Source organism: Melopsittacus undulatus, chromosome 1 (genome assembly GCF_012275295.1).
Source record: "Melopsittacus undulatus isolate bMelUnd1 chromosome 1, bMelUnd1.mat.Z, whole genome shotgun sequence".
NCBI classification, from domain to species: Eukaryota; Metazoa; Chordata; class Aves; order Psittaciformes; family Psittaculidae; genus Melopsittacus; species Melopsittacus undulatus.
In genome coordinates this window covers 127,006,781-127,021,201 of record NC_047527.1, presented here as the reverse complement: position 1 = coordinate 127,021,201, position 14,421 = coordinate 127,006,781, and the positions used below count along the sequence as shown (strand labels likewise).

The 14,421-nt window shown below is 36.4% G+C and overlaps 1 protein-coding gene across 3 annotated transcripts in view; it reads left to right on the top strand.

Moving 5' to 3' along the window:
- Positions 1 to 14,421, top strand: part of DGKB (diacylglycerol kinase beta) — a 354,661-nt gene that overhangs the window by 48,133 nt on the left and 292,107 nt on the right. For all 3 annotated transcript variants that reach the window (XM_034062188.1, XM_034062182.1, XM_031052464.2), the window contains exon 3: positions 13,432 to 13,508. In XM_034062188.1, coding sequence (XP_033918079.1) covers positions 13,432 to 13,508 — 77 coding nt within the window. The remainder of the gene's footprint in view (positions 1 to 13,431; positions 13,509 to 14,421) is intronic.

Here is a 14,421-nt window from a genome sequence, read left to right as displayed (position 1 = left end):
TGGGAGAAACCTGAGCATAAATGCGGCCAGTTTTCTTACATGCCTAATTAGAGACCCTATCCAAGCTTAAAAATGTACCTATTAAGAGAATTTCTCTTGGAAGAGAGTGAACAACATGTCAAGCTGGAACTGCAGAAGGCATGGAACAGCTCAGCTTGGATCATCCTAGACATTAAGTAAAAATGACATATCTTATGTTTACTGCTAATTGTATTTGTTAGGGAAACATGTTACCTGCTAAATAAATACCTGCTAAATTGTTATTATTCAGTAAATTCTGGGTTTATAGTTGGTTTATGTTTATCTGTACAGTGGTATTTAAAACATATGATACACTCTAATAAAGCATGGTATAACTGCTTAAAGAAAAACCATACTATTCAGCTTATCCTCATAGACATTAGAGTTTATTTTTATTTGAGATGAAATGTCTCAGATCTTTTAATAAGATATTGTTTACTTCACGTTGCATTTATTGCTGCCTGGCAGGTCTTCCAATTTCTTTTTTCAAGAACAGATTCCTCGGGTTAAAATGTTCTAGAGCAGCATTGTTACAATAGGTATTCAAATGGTTTGCTTTTTCTAATTTGAAAGAGGATGTAACACAGGAAAGGAAAAGACCAGCTTGAAAAGCAAGGGAAAAGTCTAAAATGTTTCCTTTATCATCCTTTGACAAAGAGTTGTACTCTTGTATTTTTTTTTTTTTTCCTTTGGACTTTCTGATGTTTTACAGTGAATCAACCAACTTTACTTTTCTTCATTTTTTCCTGAAACAGGGCAAACTATGCCTGGTAAGCCTGATCACCACAAGCAGTTCAGTCAAAAAGCTCACAAGTGGTTTACTCTTATATTTATTTGGCATGTTAACTACACTGGGATTGGAGTGTAGCCCCCTCTCAGCTAGTCTGTTCCCCAGGTTTTTAAGTGAATCTATTTAAGATCTTCCTTTTGTCCCTTTTTCTTTGCTTGAATCAAATTATTTTATTAACATATTACTGTATTTAAGTACTTAAAATAATCAGACTTTCAGAACATTTGGAATGTTCAGCTGTGAGGTAATGATGAATACAGAAATTTAGGAAAAATTAAGGTTCTGCACGCAACTACAATTTCTTATTTCTGAATGCTCTAATAGTAATTTATAGCATTTTTTTGTTTTGTTTAGATTTTTTTGATGTTTTGTTGTATTTTGTTGGTTTTGATTTTGTTTTTGTGTTCCCCCCCCCCCCCCCCCCCCCCCCCCCCCCCCCCCCCCCCCCATCTATAGAGCATGTGATGGAATACCTTTATTCTGAAAAGGAAGTTATCCTTTTAGATGATCAGAAAGTTAAGTTCTCTGGAAACTTGGAAAATTATTAGATCATAATTTTAGATTCTTTAAGGTCTTAATTGATGAGAGACTGAACATGAGGTGGCAGTATATGCTTGCAGCCCAGGAAGCCAACTGTGTCCTGGACTGCATCAAAAGGTGTGGGGCAAGCAGGTTGAAGGTGATAATGCCCTCACAAATAGTGTGATTTCTGATCTCATGAGACCCCACTTGCAGCACTGTGTGCAGTTCTGGTGTCTTCAACATAAAAAGGACATGGAACTGTTAGAACAAGTCCAGAGGAGGGCCACGAGGATGATCAGGGGGCTGGAGCACCTCCTATATGAAGACAGGCTGAGAAAGTTGGGGCTGTTCAGCCTGGAGAAGAGAAGGCTGCATGGAGACCTCATAGCAGCCTTCCAGTATCTGAAGGGGGCCTGCAAGGATGCCAGAAAGAAACTCATCATCTGTTGATGTTCAGGGACTGTAGTGATGCGACAAGGGGCAACGGGTTTAAACTTAAACAGGGAAAGTTCAGGTTAGATATGAGGAAGAAGTTCTTTACTGTGAGGGTGGAGAGGCACTGGAATGGGTTGCCCAAAGAAGTGGCAAATGCTCCATCCCTGGCAGTGTTTGTGGCCAGGTTGTGTAGAGCCTTGGCTGACATGGTCTAGTGTGAGGCACCCCTGCTCATGGCAGGGGGGTTGGAGCTAGATGATCTTAAGGTCCTTTCCAACCCTAACTATTCCGTGATTTGTAAGTGATTCAGCATTTCTGAGAGCTTTTTCTGCATAAGATAGATTAGTTACAACTTGGAAAAAGAAGTGTGAAGATGCAAAAGAACAGAAAGGTAATCATCAGAAGAATAAACTTTCCTTTCCTCCTCTGTTTTGTCTTGCTGGTTTTGAATTTCTGTTTGCCTCTTCCTGTCTTTCCTTCTCCTCAACTTTTCTTTGTCTTGTTCCTTTTATCCTTTTTAGTGATTAACTCTTTGTCCTCCTTTCCTTCTTGCGGGTTTTCTGCATGTTTTTGGTCTGTCAGATCATCTTTGCTGAAATTGTCTTGATCGTAGATGCTCTGGAGAGTGTGTTAATCTTCCTAACTGAACAATATAAAATTAAATAAAGAAACATGTCCTGTGTGAGCATACTGCGGTAGGATGGGATGGATTAGGAAGGGATAATAAATTTGAATCCTGTGACCTGGGAGTGTTTTTGGTTCATTACTGTTATGTTGCTTTTTGTCCTTGGCAACATTAAGTCGATGAATGCCAGAGTCATGTTACTGGTGTTTTGCTACTAGATTAGATAACTTAATGTTGTTATAATACCTGCGCTTTAGGGCTACATGTTCATGAAACATTTCAATAAGCTTATGTTAAGTTTGTTAGGCTTATAGTAAATAGACATATATCTTTTTCTTCTGAATAGACTTTAAATGTAGTTTAGGGGCATATCTTTGTAGTTAGAAGCATAGGTGACAGAAAAATGTTTTAGTAAATAGATTTATTTCCTTCCTAATTTTTTTTTCCTGCTTAGATTTCACTGAGGTGAGAAAGTCACATGATTAATAGGTGTGTAAATTAGGCAGCGGGAATGTTTTATTGTGAGAAATCCTGTTGTATATGTGCTGTCACCAGGGTTTTCCAGTCATTGTTTATAAGATCATATTCTGGAAAAAAAAAAAGGTGGAAAAAATTCACTTGCCTTACACTGTTGTTTGAACTGTAAAAGAATGGTAGCCTAATAACCTTAATATAGGTTTTTTTGAGAACTGGGAAGGGTAACAAAAGAAGATGGTGGTACCCGGTGTATTCCGTATGCTCCTAGTAAAGCCTCTAAGGTAACTAATTCAAAGATGTTTATAGCAATTGTTCCTGCTCCAAGTGGAATCTGCTAAGCCATGCTGTTAAAGGAAAGACAGACACTGCCATGTTTTATTTTAGATTCCCATCCTACTAGGCAATGGCAAAAGTCCTGAAATCTTGTGTTCATCATTATAGCACTCTCCAGTTGGCTTCCGTCATTTCCACAGGATGACTTCATAACTGCATCTTTTGTTCATTCATTCTAGTATATTTATCCAACAGCCCATGATCAGTGTCTTAAAGCAGAAATCAGTCTACATCTCTAGTACGTCTCACTCATTTCTCAAGACAATTCCTTTTGGAAAAAGGTCTGCCTTTCGTATGACTCAGATTTGCTGAAAGCGGTCCATTTTTGCATTTCCCTAAAATAAAGCTTTATGACAAAGAGATTCTTTTGTCCTCAAAGTCAAGGAGGTAAACTTATAAGGCTGGAGAGGCAAGTTTTGAAACAGAGATACCTGTGTAGTACTAATATCCATCACACAAGCTACTAATTGGTGGTAGTACACAAAAGATCAAACATCTATGCTGGTGAATAAGATTGGAGAAAAATTAAGTAGTGAAGAACAGATTGATGGGATGAAACAGTAGAAAACTGATTATAGGATTATTTTAGGATTAAACATTCTTCTGAGGGATTAGAACAGAGATGGCTGAGAATTTATATATTTTGTTTTATTAGCTGAAGAAATTCCATAAAATGGTAATGGAGAAAGAAATAAAGCTAAAGAGAGCAAATGGCCTTTGGCTTCAAAGCCTGTGTAGGGCAAATAACCCACGTGTGTTAAACTGCTTAAATTACATAGTTAAGCAGATATTGTTCAGGATGATTAGAGAGCTCTCTAAACTTGCTTGAGGGGGCTACTTATCTGAATAATGTTATTACCTTGCTATAGGCAAGCTTCCATGAAAATGCAGTCTTCCTTTGAGTGTCCCCCTCAGAGGACTGTTTTTTCAACATTAAAATGTCACTGGATAAAGTTACAAATGGTACTGGTAGTAGGGTTTAATGCTGCCTTTATCAGTGGACTTTATTATAAGGTTTATTCTTGCTTCCTGTCTCCTTAAGTGTCCTGGAGTGAGTGGAGAATTGTCCTATTCCAGCTTTGTTATTAAATTGGAAAGGTGGAAGTTGAAATCTCTTTGAACTAAGGCAGATACAGAATTCAGGTCTAATGTATTTGCTGCAGAAGGGAAAGGATTTGGGATGCATCAAACAATGATCAGCAGAGCACAGCTCTACAGGAGCACAAAACGACCTTACAAGCTCTCTTTTCCTTGATGTCCATGCCCAGTATGTCTCTCTTGTACTCTTTCAGATAATGTCCATTATGGTCAGTGTTGTCTGTAAAGTCTCTTAAGAGATTAATGAGATAAAACAATTAATAGGAGAAAGCATTTCATGCTAACAAAATAAGGACTTGGTACAGCAGTGCTGTAAAAGACCTGTTTGATTGTGAACATAACTTCCTAGAATAGGCTTGCAATGGCAATTGTTAAGATAAATGAGCATATATTAACCTTAGTTAATGTGTGAAGGTATAATACAAATACTGAGTTGCTTCACTGTAGTAATGGAAATAGGAAAACTCCATATGTGTATGTGTAAATACCACAGTGGGAACAATCTCTGCATCAGACCATACCATTTAATCAAGCAGTGGTTTGAAGCCTATGACTGCTGGGCAGATGTCTTACTCAGCAGTTCATTCCTATGAACAACACAATTATTATTTTTTTCAGTGACTGACTTTAAATTTCCTATGATATTAATGTTTCCACAGGCTCAACACCTGTAATACTATAAATGTGCAAAGATTATATCCAAAATGTAATTACAGCAAGATTCACTGCATAAATGGTGGAGAATTAAACTGCTGTTGCAGTGTCAGCACTTTCAACATGCCAAACTTAAAAACCCTGTACAAAGGAAATGCAAGATTCAGAAGTTTAATATAAGCAATAATATTTTTTAACGTATTTATTTTTAATGAGTATTGAGTCATCAAATTTCAGGCAATTTCTGATAATGTAAACTGGAGCACAGTTTTAACAAATATGAAATACCATTTAATGGTCAAATCTGCTTATGTTGTCCAAAGATGTATAGCATGCAGAGGACGCTACTTTTTTTCCAGACTATGTATGGCCACCTTAATGCTATTTTTTTTCATAGAGGTTTAGTAGGGTAGGTCAGGTAATATCTTATTGATGGCAAAAATTGATCTGAATTCACAAAATTGAATATACATGTGCAATGTATATGTAAACTAAAATGGTGGGCTTGGCAACATTCTTGGCAACGTTGTGTATTAATGTATACAGTGTGTATATAAATACATCATGTGGAGTCTCCACATCCAAAATTAATCAGGCAGCAGAGAATTTTGGGCACGCCATAATAGCAGTATACAGTAACAGTAGTAGCAACAATTGCTTGATGGAGTTTTTGATATTTTGCATTGCTACTAAATACTGAAAATCTTCTGACAGACTTGTCAAGACTTGTTTCCCTGAGTCCTGAGGAGAGCAGGCACTTTCAGCAGTTCTCTACTATAACACGCCTGTGATCACAAAGAGCAGAAGTTCATGAATCAAATTTAGAAAAGACAAAGGAAAACCATTTTTATTACTATTAAAGATCCTCGTTAACTGCAGGAACCTTCCTCATTTTTAGTTCAAGATTTTAAAGCCTTTGCTTCCAAGACAGAAAATGATTCCAAAAGTGCATATTATGTTTTTAAATAACATTTCTTTGAAATAGTAAGCACATCTTGAAGTGGAAGATAGATGTGTTCTAATGGATCAAAACCCTGTAAGACGAAACCAAATCTGAGTTGGATTTTTAGTTTTAAAATTAATCCCTTGACTCATCATTTATATTGTATATTAAGAAAATTGCCACAGGTAAAAGACAGAAGTGTTGCCTCCAATGTTGAGAGCTAAAATTAATAACTGAAATACAGTTTTAGTACATAGGGTGTTAAGAACTGCCCCTTTATAAACCTGTAAAACTTTGTAAGAGGAAGAGTAAAACTAAAGTGAATAAACATATAAGCAAACATTATAAGGATATAATATTTGCAAGAAACACTATAAAGCAAAATTGGTGGAGGGGGAAATAACCATTAAATTTTACTGCTTCAAGAAGAGTGTAAAACCATTTCTAAAACCTTGATGCATAGAAGAATGGAAGAACCAGATGTAGCTTTGAAATTATGTCTTGCAATGAATAAATAGAAGGAAGAAATTTTTTACTGTGAGAATGGTGAGGCACTGGAACATGCTGCCCAAGGAACTTGTGAAGGCTTCTCTCTGGAAGTATTCTTGGCCAGGCTAGATGGGTCTTTGAGCAACCTAGTCTAGTGGGAACTGTCCCTGCCTGTGACAGGGTGGTTGTGACTAAATGATCTTAAGGTGCTTTCTGACAGTAACCATTCTATGATTCTATGAAACATGGGTTTTCAGGCAGCCTGTTCATAAGGAAATGGGGTAGAAGACAAACAAAGAACAACAAAACCCTATGAGCAACAACCCCTAACTGTTCCAGACAACTTATACCACCCAAGGAGCTTCTTTCCCCAAGGTCTTCAAAATAAAGACATACATGCTGTACGTTAATATACCCTATACAATAATTTTTGAAGCCATAATTAGTTTAGGTTAAATAGGCAATGAGTTCAAAGAATGCATATTAAAACCCATAAAGAATAATTTTGTGAAAGTAGAAACAAATGAACTACTGTATTTTTTTAATGTAAGATTCAAGACCAGTACAAATATTCTCAATTTATAAAGCTATTTCCCTGTTTCCGCTTAAAATCAGAAATAACATCTGCTAAATTTCAAATCAGACTGATCCAATTTTTCACTGTTAGAAAACTAGTGCTTGCAGTTAAGTGTTTGGGGCGAAATGTTGTCAATAACATTACTTCCTTAATTTAATAAAGAATGGTTTCATCATCATTCTGACTGGAAAGGTTATGAGTTGGCAGCCTTTATCAGACACTGTGACCAGCTACAAATAAGCAGGAAATGAGAAAAGGGAAAGAAGGAGCCACAAAGTTACTTGTTGAAGGTTTTGCATTACATTTCAAGCTTAAGTGGGGTGATGGGATCTGAGGGCTGGAGAGGTCTCCTGAGGTGTCTCCTGCTTTCCTATCTCAAGGCATTAGGTTTCTTCAAGTACACCATATTGACTATGGGCACAAATACTGCATGTTGAAGCTGAGTGGTAGAATGACTTGCAATGATTTTCTCACTTTATGAACTTGTTCTCAGAGAAGCCCTCTGAGGATTTTTCAAAACCTTTGGGCCTTTATTTTCTGAATGTTCAAAAGAAGCTAAGTTAGCTGTAGTAATTTTTAAATTTAAGATTTGATTAATTATTTTACCTTTCAAAATGTTTTGAAGTACACGCAGGAATTATCTGTAGTTCCTCTCAAGTCCTGGAGTGTGTTTTTGTCCTTTCCTTATTTCCTTCTTTCAAAGCTTATCCCACTAGCAGGTGAAAATTAAGCCTCCCCCTTACTCCTCCCCAGAACCCTGTTTTCTGCAATATACTTTCGTTTGAACATACGAAGTAGCGAGTTGGGGTTTGGTGGACATTTTTTATTAATGTGAACTAAAGATGTGCTGGCACATGCAGTCAGTATTGCTTTTTTCTCAAAGAAGTCTTTGTGTAAGTATTGTTCAATACGTAGTGATGGGTAGAATGGATCAGTTTTCCTCCTTGTATGCTGGGCAGCAGGGAGGATGGGTGGAAGAGACAGCTTCTGCTTTGGGTGTCAGGAGGAAGTTGTCCTCTGCAGCAGGAACTGTGGTTGTCACATCCTTCACCTGCTGCTTCTTCCATCTCCTGCATTCCCTGTTGCAGAGGTTACTCACCACTGTCTTTATTATCATCCAATTCTGCCTGCATTTCTAAGCTTTTTCTGAATTGTTTATCAGATAATTAAGAGGGAATGTGGTTTGCTGGAAGGTGTAGTCACTCAAATTCTCCAGTTCAGGGAGTGTTACCCAGACCATAGCTAGCAACTAGTTAAGGAAAGACTCCTTTAGATGACTGCACAGTGGTTACCTTCCCAGCCTGGCTACTCCTTTCAAGGCTGCAATGGGTTTTAAATTATAAATACAGAAAACCAAAATTGAGTGTTTATCTCACTAAAGGTCTTGAATGCTTCCCTATTTTGTTAAATTCACATCAAAGGATCACTTTACAAGTCACAAATCAAAGCTCAGTCTTGACCTGTGTTAAAAGAGCTTTGCCAGGGACCCTGCAGCCATGTGTGTGGGAAATATAGGACATGTAAGCCACTGCCTTCTGGTTCAGTGTCAGCCATCAGGTGTCTCTTCCCAATTCAGAGACACTGCAAGACTGAGTAGTACAAGAAAAAGCATATTTTTGCTGGAGCAACCTTTTTTTGTTGGAAGTTGAAGAGTTTTTACCTTTTGGTGCTGCATACAGATGTGTTGCCAGATTTGGCCTTTTAACATATTGGTATTTCTGGACCAGTAAAACTTTAGATTAAGTAAAGCTATAGCTTGAGCAAAAGCATTATCCAGTTCTCTGAATAAAATAAACTATGTAAAAAACCAAAAAACCCCAAAACAACAAACCCTATTGCATAAATTTATATATGCACACACATTTTTGTATGAATGCATCCACAAAAAGAAAAAGAAAGGCCACAGAAGAATAAGAACCTGTATAGAAATCCTGATGTCAACTGGGTGCTGGATTTTCCCCAGTTGGCTTACCCAGCAAGTAGTGGTTTTGAGTTTGAGCTAGGCTTTGTTGGCTTCTATATAAATTCTGAACTTGATCATGAGAGGATATTGGATGCCTGTGATATTTTTCATATTGCATAAAGTTTACAAAAGGAATGTAGAGGTAGAAAGTAGTTACTGCTTTGCTTTTTTATTGCAGGTGTTAAAATTAGTTACAGTCCAGTAAGTATGGAGGCTATGATGAAATACTGTTGAGATTGAAAAACATATCTGGATTTATAAGGGAATTACTCTTAATCCAGTCATTGTTTTCTAGTGCTTATTTCCCTTTAAATTGTAAAAAAGTTTTACTTATACAATAGGGTTCTTTTTTTTTTTTCCCTTTTCCTTCGCAAGGATTTTTTTGCAGGGAGGATGGAGAGAAAATGTAGACAAAGTATGTGATCTGGGCAAGCTTTCCATCTGTTTTGTGTTTTCTGATTATGGGAGAATGGTATACCAAATTCCAGTCTCTCAGCTGAGTGCTCAGTCTTACTCATCTAAAGTTGAGTCATTTTAAAAAGTGAATCATAATTTTTAATGTGGGCTAAATCTTAAATGGTTTTGAACTTGGTATGTAAATTTGTCATCAGTTATAAAATGCATCTTTGTTAGGACTGAAAGACAGTTAAGGAAAAATCAGACACTTTGACACTTCTACTGTTACATGTGTAGGTTTCTTGTTTCTATTGTCATTCTTTTAATTGGTTTGCCTTATTCTGAAACAGTACATTAGCCCAGGTCTTATCTATAAATCTATTGGACTCTTTGGAGTCTTTATGTTAGAATAAATTTCTGCTGCTCTGTGTGGTATCCAGCAACTTTCTACCCCCGCCCCCCGGCTAGTAATAGCTTTTCAAACAGCAGTCTTCTACACCATGCCTAGCCTGTTCTGCCCCAAACTCACTGGAGCCTTAGGTGGGAAGCCATGTTTCACCTCATCCAGGGAAGCTCTTATTCCTGGTCCCCAGTTTCTCTTTTTCTCTTTCCAGTCTCCTGACTAGATGACCACTGCAGCATGCTATCCAAATTGCAACAGAAGGTGGGTTTAAGGATAAGAGTTTGAATCCATTCAGGCAGAGGAGAGACTTGAAGTTCTTCTGTATTGTGAGTGAAGGCCCAAAGCATGGACATTCACTGGGCTAGTGGGTAAAAATGAAGTTGTAAGAAAAAAAAATAGAGCTGTTACATGAAACAAACTTTATATTTAAAGCTACATGAAGCTCATACTGTGCCAGCTATAGCTTTGCAGATAAGATGGGATTTAAGCTCTGCAGTAACAGGCTACATGCTATATCTAGATGTATTTAGAAAGTGCCTCTCTTGAGGAGAACTTGGAATACAGAGCCTTAGACAAAGGAGGAATTTGTCCTTAATTTAAGAAATTGCTAAGACTAATCCAGTGAATTTGTATTTTAACATGAGTGGTGCTTATGAATTGATTGAGACTGCTCACCCAAGTAAATTGCTGAGTTATGCAGAACACGTAGGTGAGTGAGAACACAGGTTCTGGTTTGGTGCTTATCTTTACACCACCATTTTCAAGTTAGTATATAGATTTGGACCAGACTAAACTATAATGGAATGTATGGCATTGTTATTTCCTAGTTAAAAAGCTTAGGGAAAAAAAGCTAGAAAAACTTCCAAGTTACTTCTGTATATATTTTCTGGAATTTTTGGTCTGTTTTTGACAGAAAGCTTGTACTTGACTTTTTTAAAGAGGAATTGAGAAAATGTTTCTATTTTTTGTGGGCGTAGAGCTTTCCAAGGCAATACTGCTTGTATTTCTAATCCCCAAATAAGAATGAAACTTGGCAATTATCCTATTCTTCATATTTCTTTAGGTCAGCTTCTTAAAGATAGAATATGTCCTGACACTAGTTTGCCTCCTAGAAGCTGAGGAAGATTTATGGGTTCTGAGGAGAGTCAGCACTGTTGAAGAGTATGCATGCAGAAGATAGTCAGTTGGCATTTAACTTAAAATATTGTTCTGTCATTCTGAGCATTTTAAAAGATCTTTATTTATGTTAGTTTAGATACTGTCAAAGGAACTAAAAAAATGCTTGAATGACTGTGAACAAAAAACTGAAAAATGGTTCTGTCTTGGCTATGAAATGTATGTTGTGGTGCTTGTAATAAATACAGCTCCTGTCCAGAATGTGAAAATCTCTTGAAGAGTTTTGCTGGGACAACTAAAGCAGAGTTTACATCCGCAGACCCTTTTTTCTTGTCAGCTATTTCAAGCATGGAATTAATTATGTTTTTTTAGGTATGACTGCTTTAAGCTCATGCAGAAAAAAGAAGAACAGTCATATTGTTGCTAGAATAGAGAATATTTTAATTCTTAATGGTACTTGATTAAGAAGAGCATGAATAAAATAATGCAAAGAATTTATTTTTAATAAGTAACAAAAGACAGGTTTTCTGGTTTAGTTATGGTTGCATAGGCATAATACCAATTTAAAGATAAATAGATTTTAACTGGTAAAACATGAAAGAAGGATGGCCATTACTGGGAGAAGAATCTCAAGAAACTGTTTAAAATTGCTACAGAGTGGGCTATTTCTATTTTGTTTATGTATCTATTTACTGTGGATGATAAAAGGTGTGTGAGGAGACCTTGCTGTCTTTCTATTTAATGTGTGTTTAACCTCTTTCCTCCGAAGTGTAGAAAAATCCTATTTTAGTACAAGATTGAGTCACCTCTGTCATACATCTACTCACCTCACACTGCTGCTTTATTTCTTGACTTCATTATCATAAGATACAATAAGTTTTGTATACAGCACTGCATATGACTACTGAAAACCATATTGAAATAATAGAGATGAAGTGAAGAAATTTTGTCACTTATCAGTTTGTATTTTTGTCCTCAGCAGTAAATGTCTAACCTATCATCTTTTGTTTACAGTTCTTAAGAAATTTTATTTCTTGCCATATTGATTAATGTTTTCTACACTTGAAGTTGTAATTATTTGCTGTATTTCAAATGACACAATATGGCTATAGATGACTTTATCAAGTAAATATATGCTATGAGTGCCCATGAGACCAGCTAAACTCCATTACTTACAGTTGTCAATAATATTGACATGCATGTGATTAGTGAAAATGGACTGTTTATTGAGGCCACACATAGTCTTGGCTGTTTCCATTTAAGAGAATTTCATAAAATGACAAACATTGGGAAAAGCCATTGTTATTACAGTCTAAACAGTGTGAGAGGGTAGGGGGGAAACAACTCCTCCAGCACCTCTTAAAATGGAATTTTACTGGTGTTTATAGCAGTTATGAGCTGTTACAAAGCTATTTTGAAATCCTTTTTTTTTTTTTTTTTCTTGGAAATGTCCTTCACATTTGAGGTGCTGAATTTCTTTTACTTTTAAGAATTATTACAATGCTATATTTTTTTGATACAATTAAAAAAATCAGGAAGTCTAGGTCCCAATGTTTGTAATTTAAAGGGTTTAACTAATGGCTCATGTATAGTCCTTTTCTTGGTGTACTCATTGCTTCTCTCCTTTCCTTCTAGGTTTTGTTGTACAAATAAATGTGCAGCCATGAATTTTACTTGCTTTCTTCTGTAATGCATCTGTTACTCATTACTAGTTTACAGTTTTCTTCTGTGTTTTGTCTATTATGCACATTTGAGTTCTATGCACTCAACTACTTCATTTTAAAGAAAACATTGAATTACAGTTATTTTTGTTGTATTGCTGAGATATTTAAGCTTGAAAAATGGTTATGTGCGTGATGTATTCTAAGCAAATCTGAATTTAAGAGTTGTACGTAGTGGCTACTTACTAAAATAATTGTTTTGTAGACAATGTAGACAATTGTAGACAATAAAAACAAACTGGAAAGGTCAGATCTATGTGCTGAACTGCGGGGATTTTGGACAATTCTGTTAGACAAAAGTTGTTCTAAACTTACTGTAGCTGACAGTGGTTAGAACATCTTAAAAGTCTGCAAAAATTGAGATGTTGATAGCAACATTTGTTTTCTGTGATGTGATGTGATTGAAGAAACTTTTTTTCTCCAGTTTTCTGTTTTATCTTGATATTGTGTGGCTTCTCTGACAAGTCCTCTACTTACTGGCAGCTGTGCTAGAGATGATTCAGTAGTACTATTGGGAATGACTGTTCCATAGATGACTTGTGTTTCAAGGACAAGAAAACTGACTTGAAATAGTCCTTAAAAACAGCTCTTTCAGATATATGCTAATTAACAATAGTTAAGGATTGTGTCAAAGACTGTTTGCCTCTGAGCATTTTGTGTTTACTTGCTGATTTTTATATTACTTAATGAGAGGGGATAGTATGTTATCATTTTCTTTGTGCCCACAGCTCTCATACAGCTAGAGAAAATTACTAATATTCATTGAGAAAAGCTATTAGCAGTTTGGTTCTTGTTTTTTTAATTATGGTTTATATTTTGTAAATCAGTTTTCTCCATTTTCATTTTCTCTCTCTTATTCTTCATCCAGATTCCACCAAGAAAATTAAGGATGTCTTAGAAGAATTCCACGGCAGTGGTGTGTTAGCAAAATATAATCCTGAAGGGGTAATTCTTCTTCTTCTTTCTTCAGTGGTCAGAAATGGTGGGGAGAAATATTTACAAATGCTGTAGCAAATCTAACCATTTGAAATAGAAAAATGTTTATAAATCAGATGCTTGGGTATTTGAAACTGGAAAATAAAAATGTGAGTATTTTGAAGAACTAGAAGTTTATAAATATCACATTAGACATACCTGCTTAGTAATTTACATAAAACCACATTGTCTTTTCTAAGATTTAGGCAGACTGGCATGGTTTAGGCCCAGCTGGCAACTAAGCCTTTCACAGTTGCTCACTCGCTCCTCCCTGGTGGGAGGGGGAGAGAATCGGAAGAGTAAAGGTGAGAAAACTTGTGGGTTGAGATAAAGCTGGTTTAACAGGTAAAGCAAAAGCTGTGTGTACAAGGAAAGTAAAACATGGAATTCATTCACCAGTTCCCATTGGCAAGCAGGTGTTTGGCCATCTCTAGGGGAGCAGAAATCACAGAGATCTTAATTCCCAAGACAAATAAGTCTTCCCAAGACAAGTATGGTGACTTGGGAAGACAAATGCCATCACCCTAAACATTCCCCATTTCTATCTTCTTCCCCTAGTTTATATGCTATGATATCATATGGTATGGAATATCCCTTAGGTCATTTGGGGTCAGCTGTTGCAGTTGTGTCCCCTCCCAACTTCTCCTACACCCCAGCCTGTGAGGCTGAGAAAAGGCCTTGACTTTATGTAAGCACTGCTCAGTAATAATGAAAACATCCCTGTATTACCTGTTTTCAGTACCAGTCCAAAACATAGCCTCATACTGACTACCATGAAGAAAATGATCACAACCAAAACCAGCACACAGACACAAAAATATAAAACTCTCTTTGCTTCCCAATTCTTTTCAAATATCCGAAACGTTAAACATAATTTTGAAAG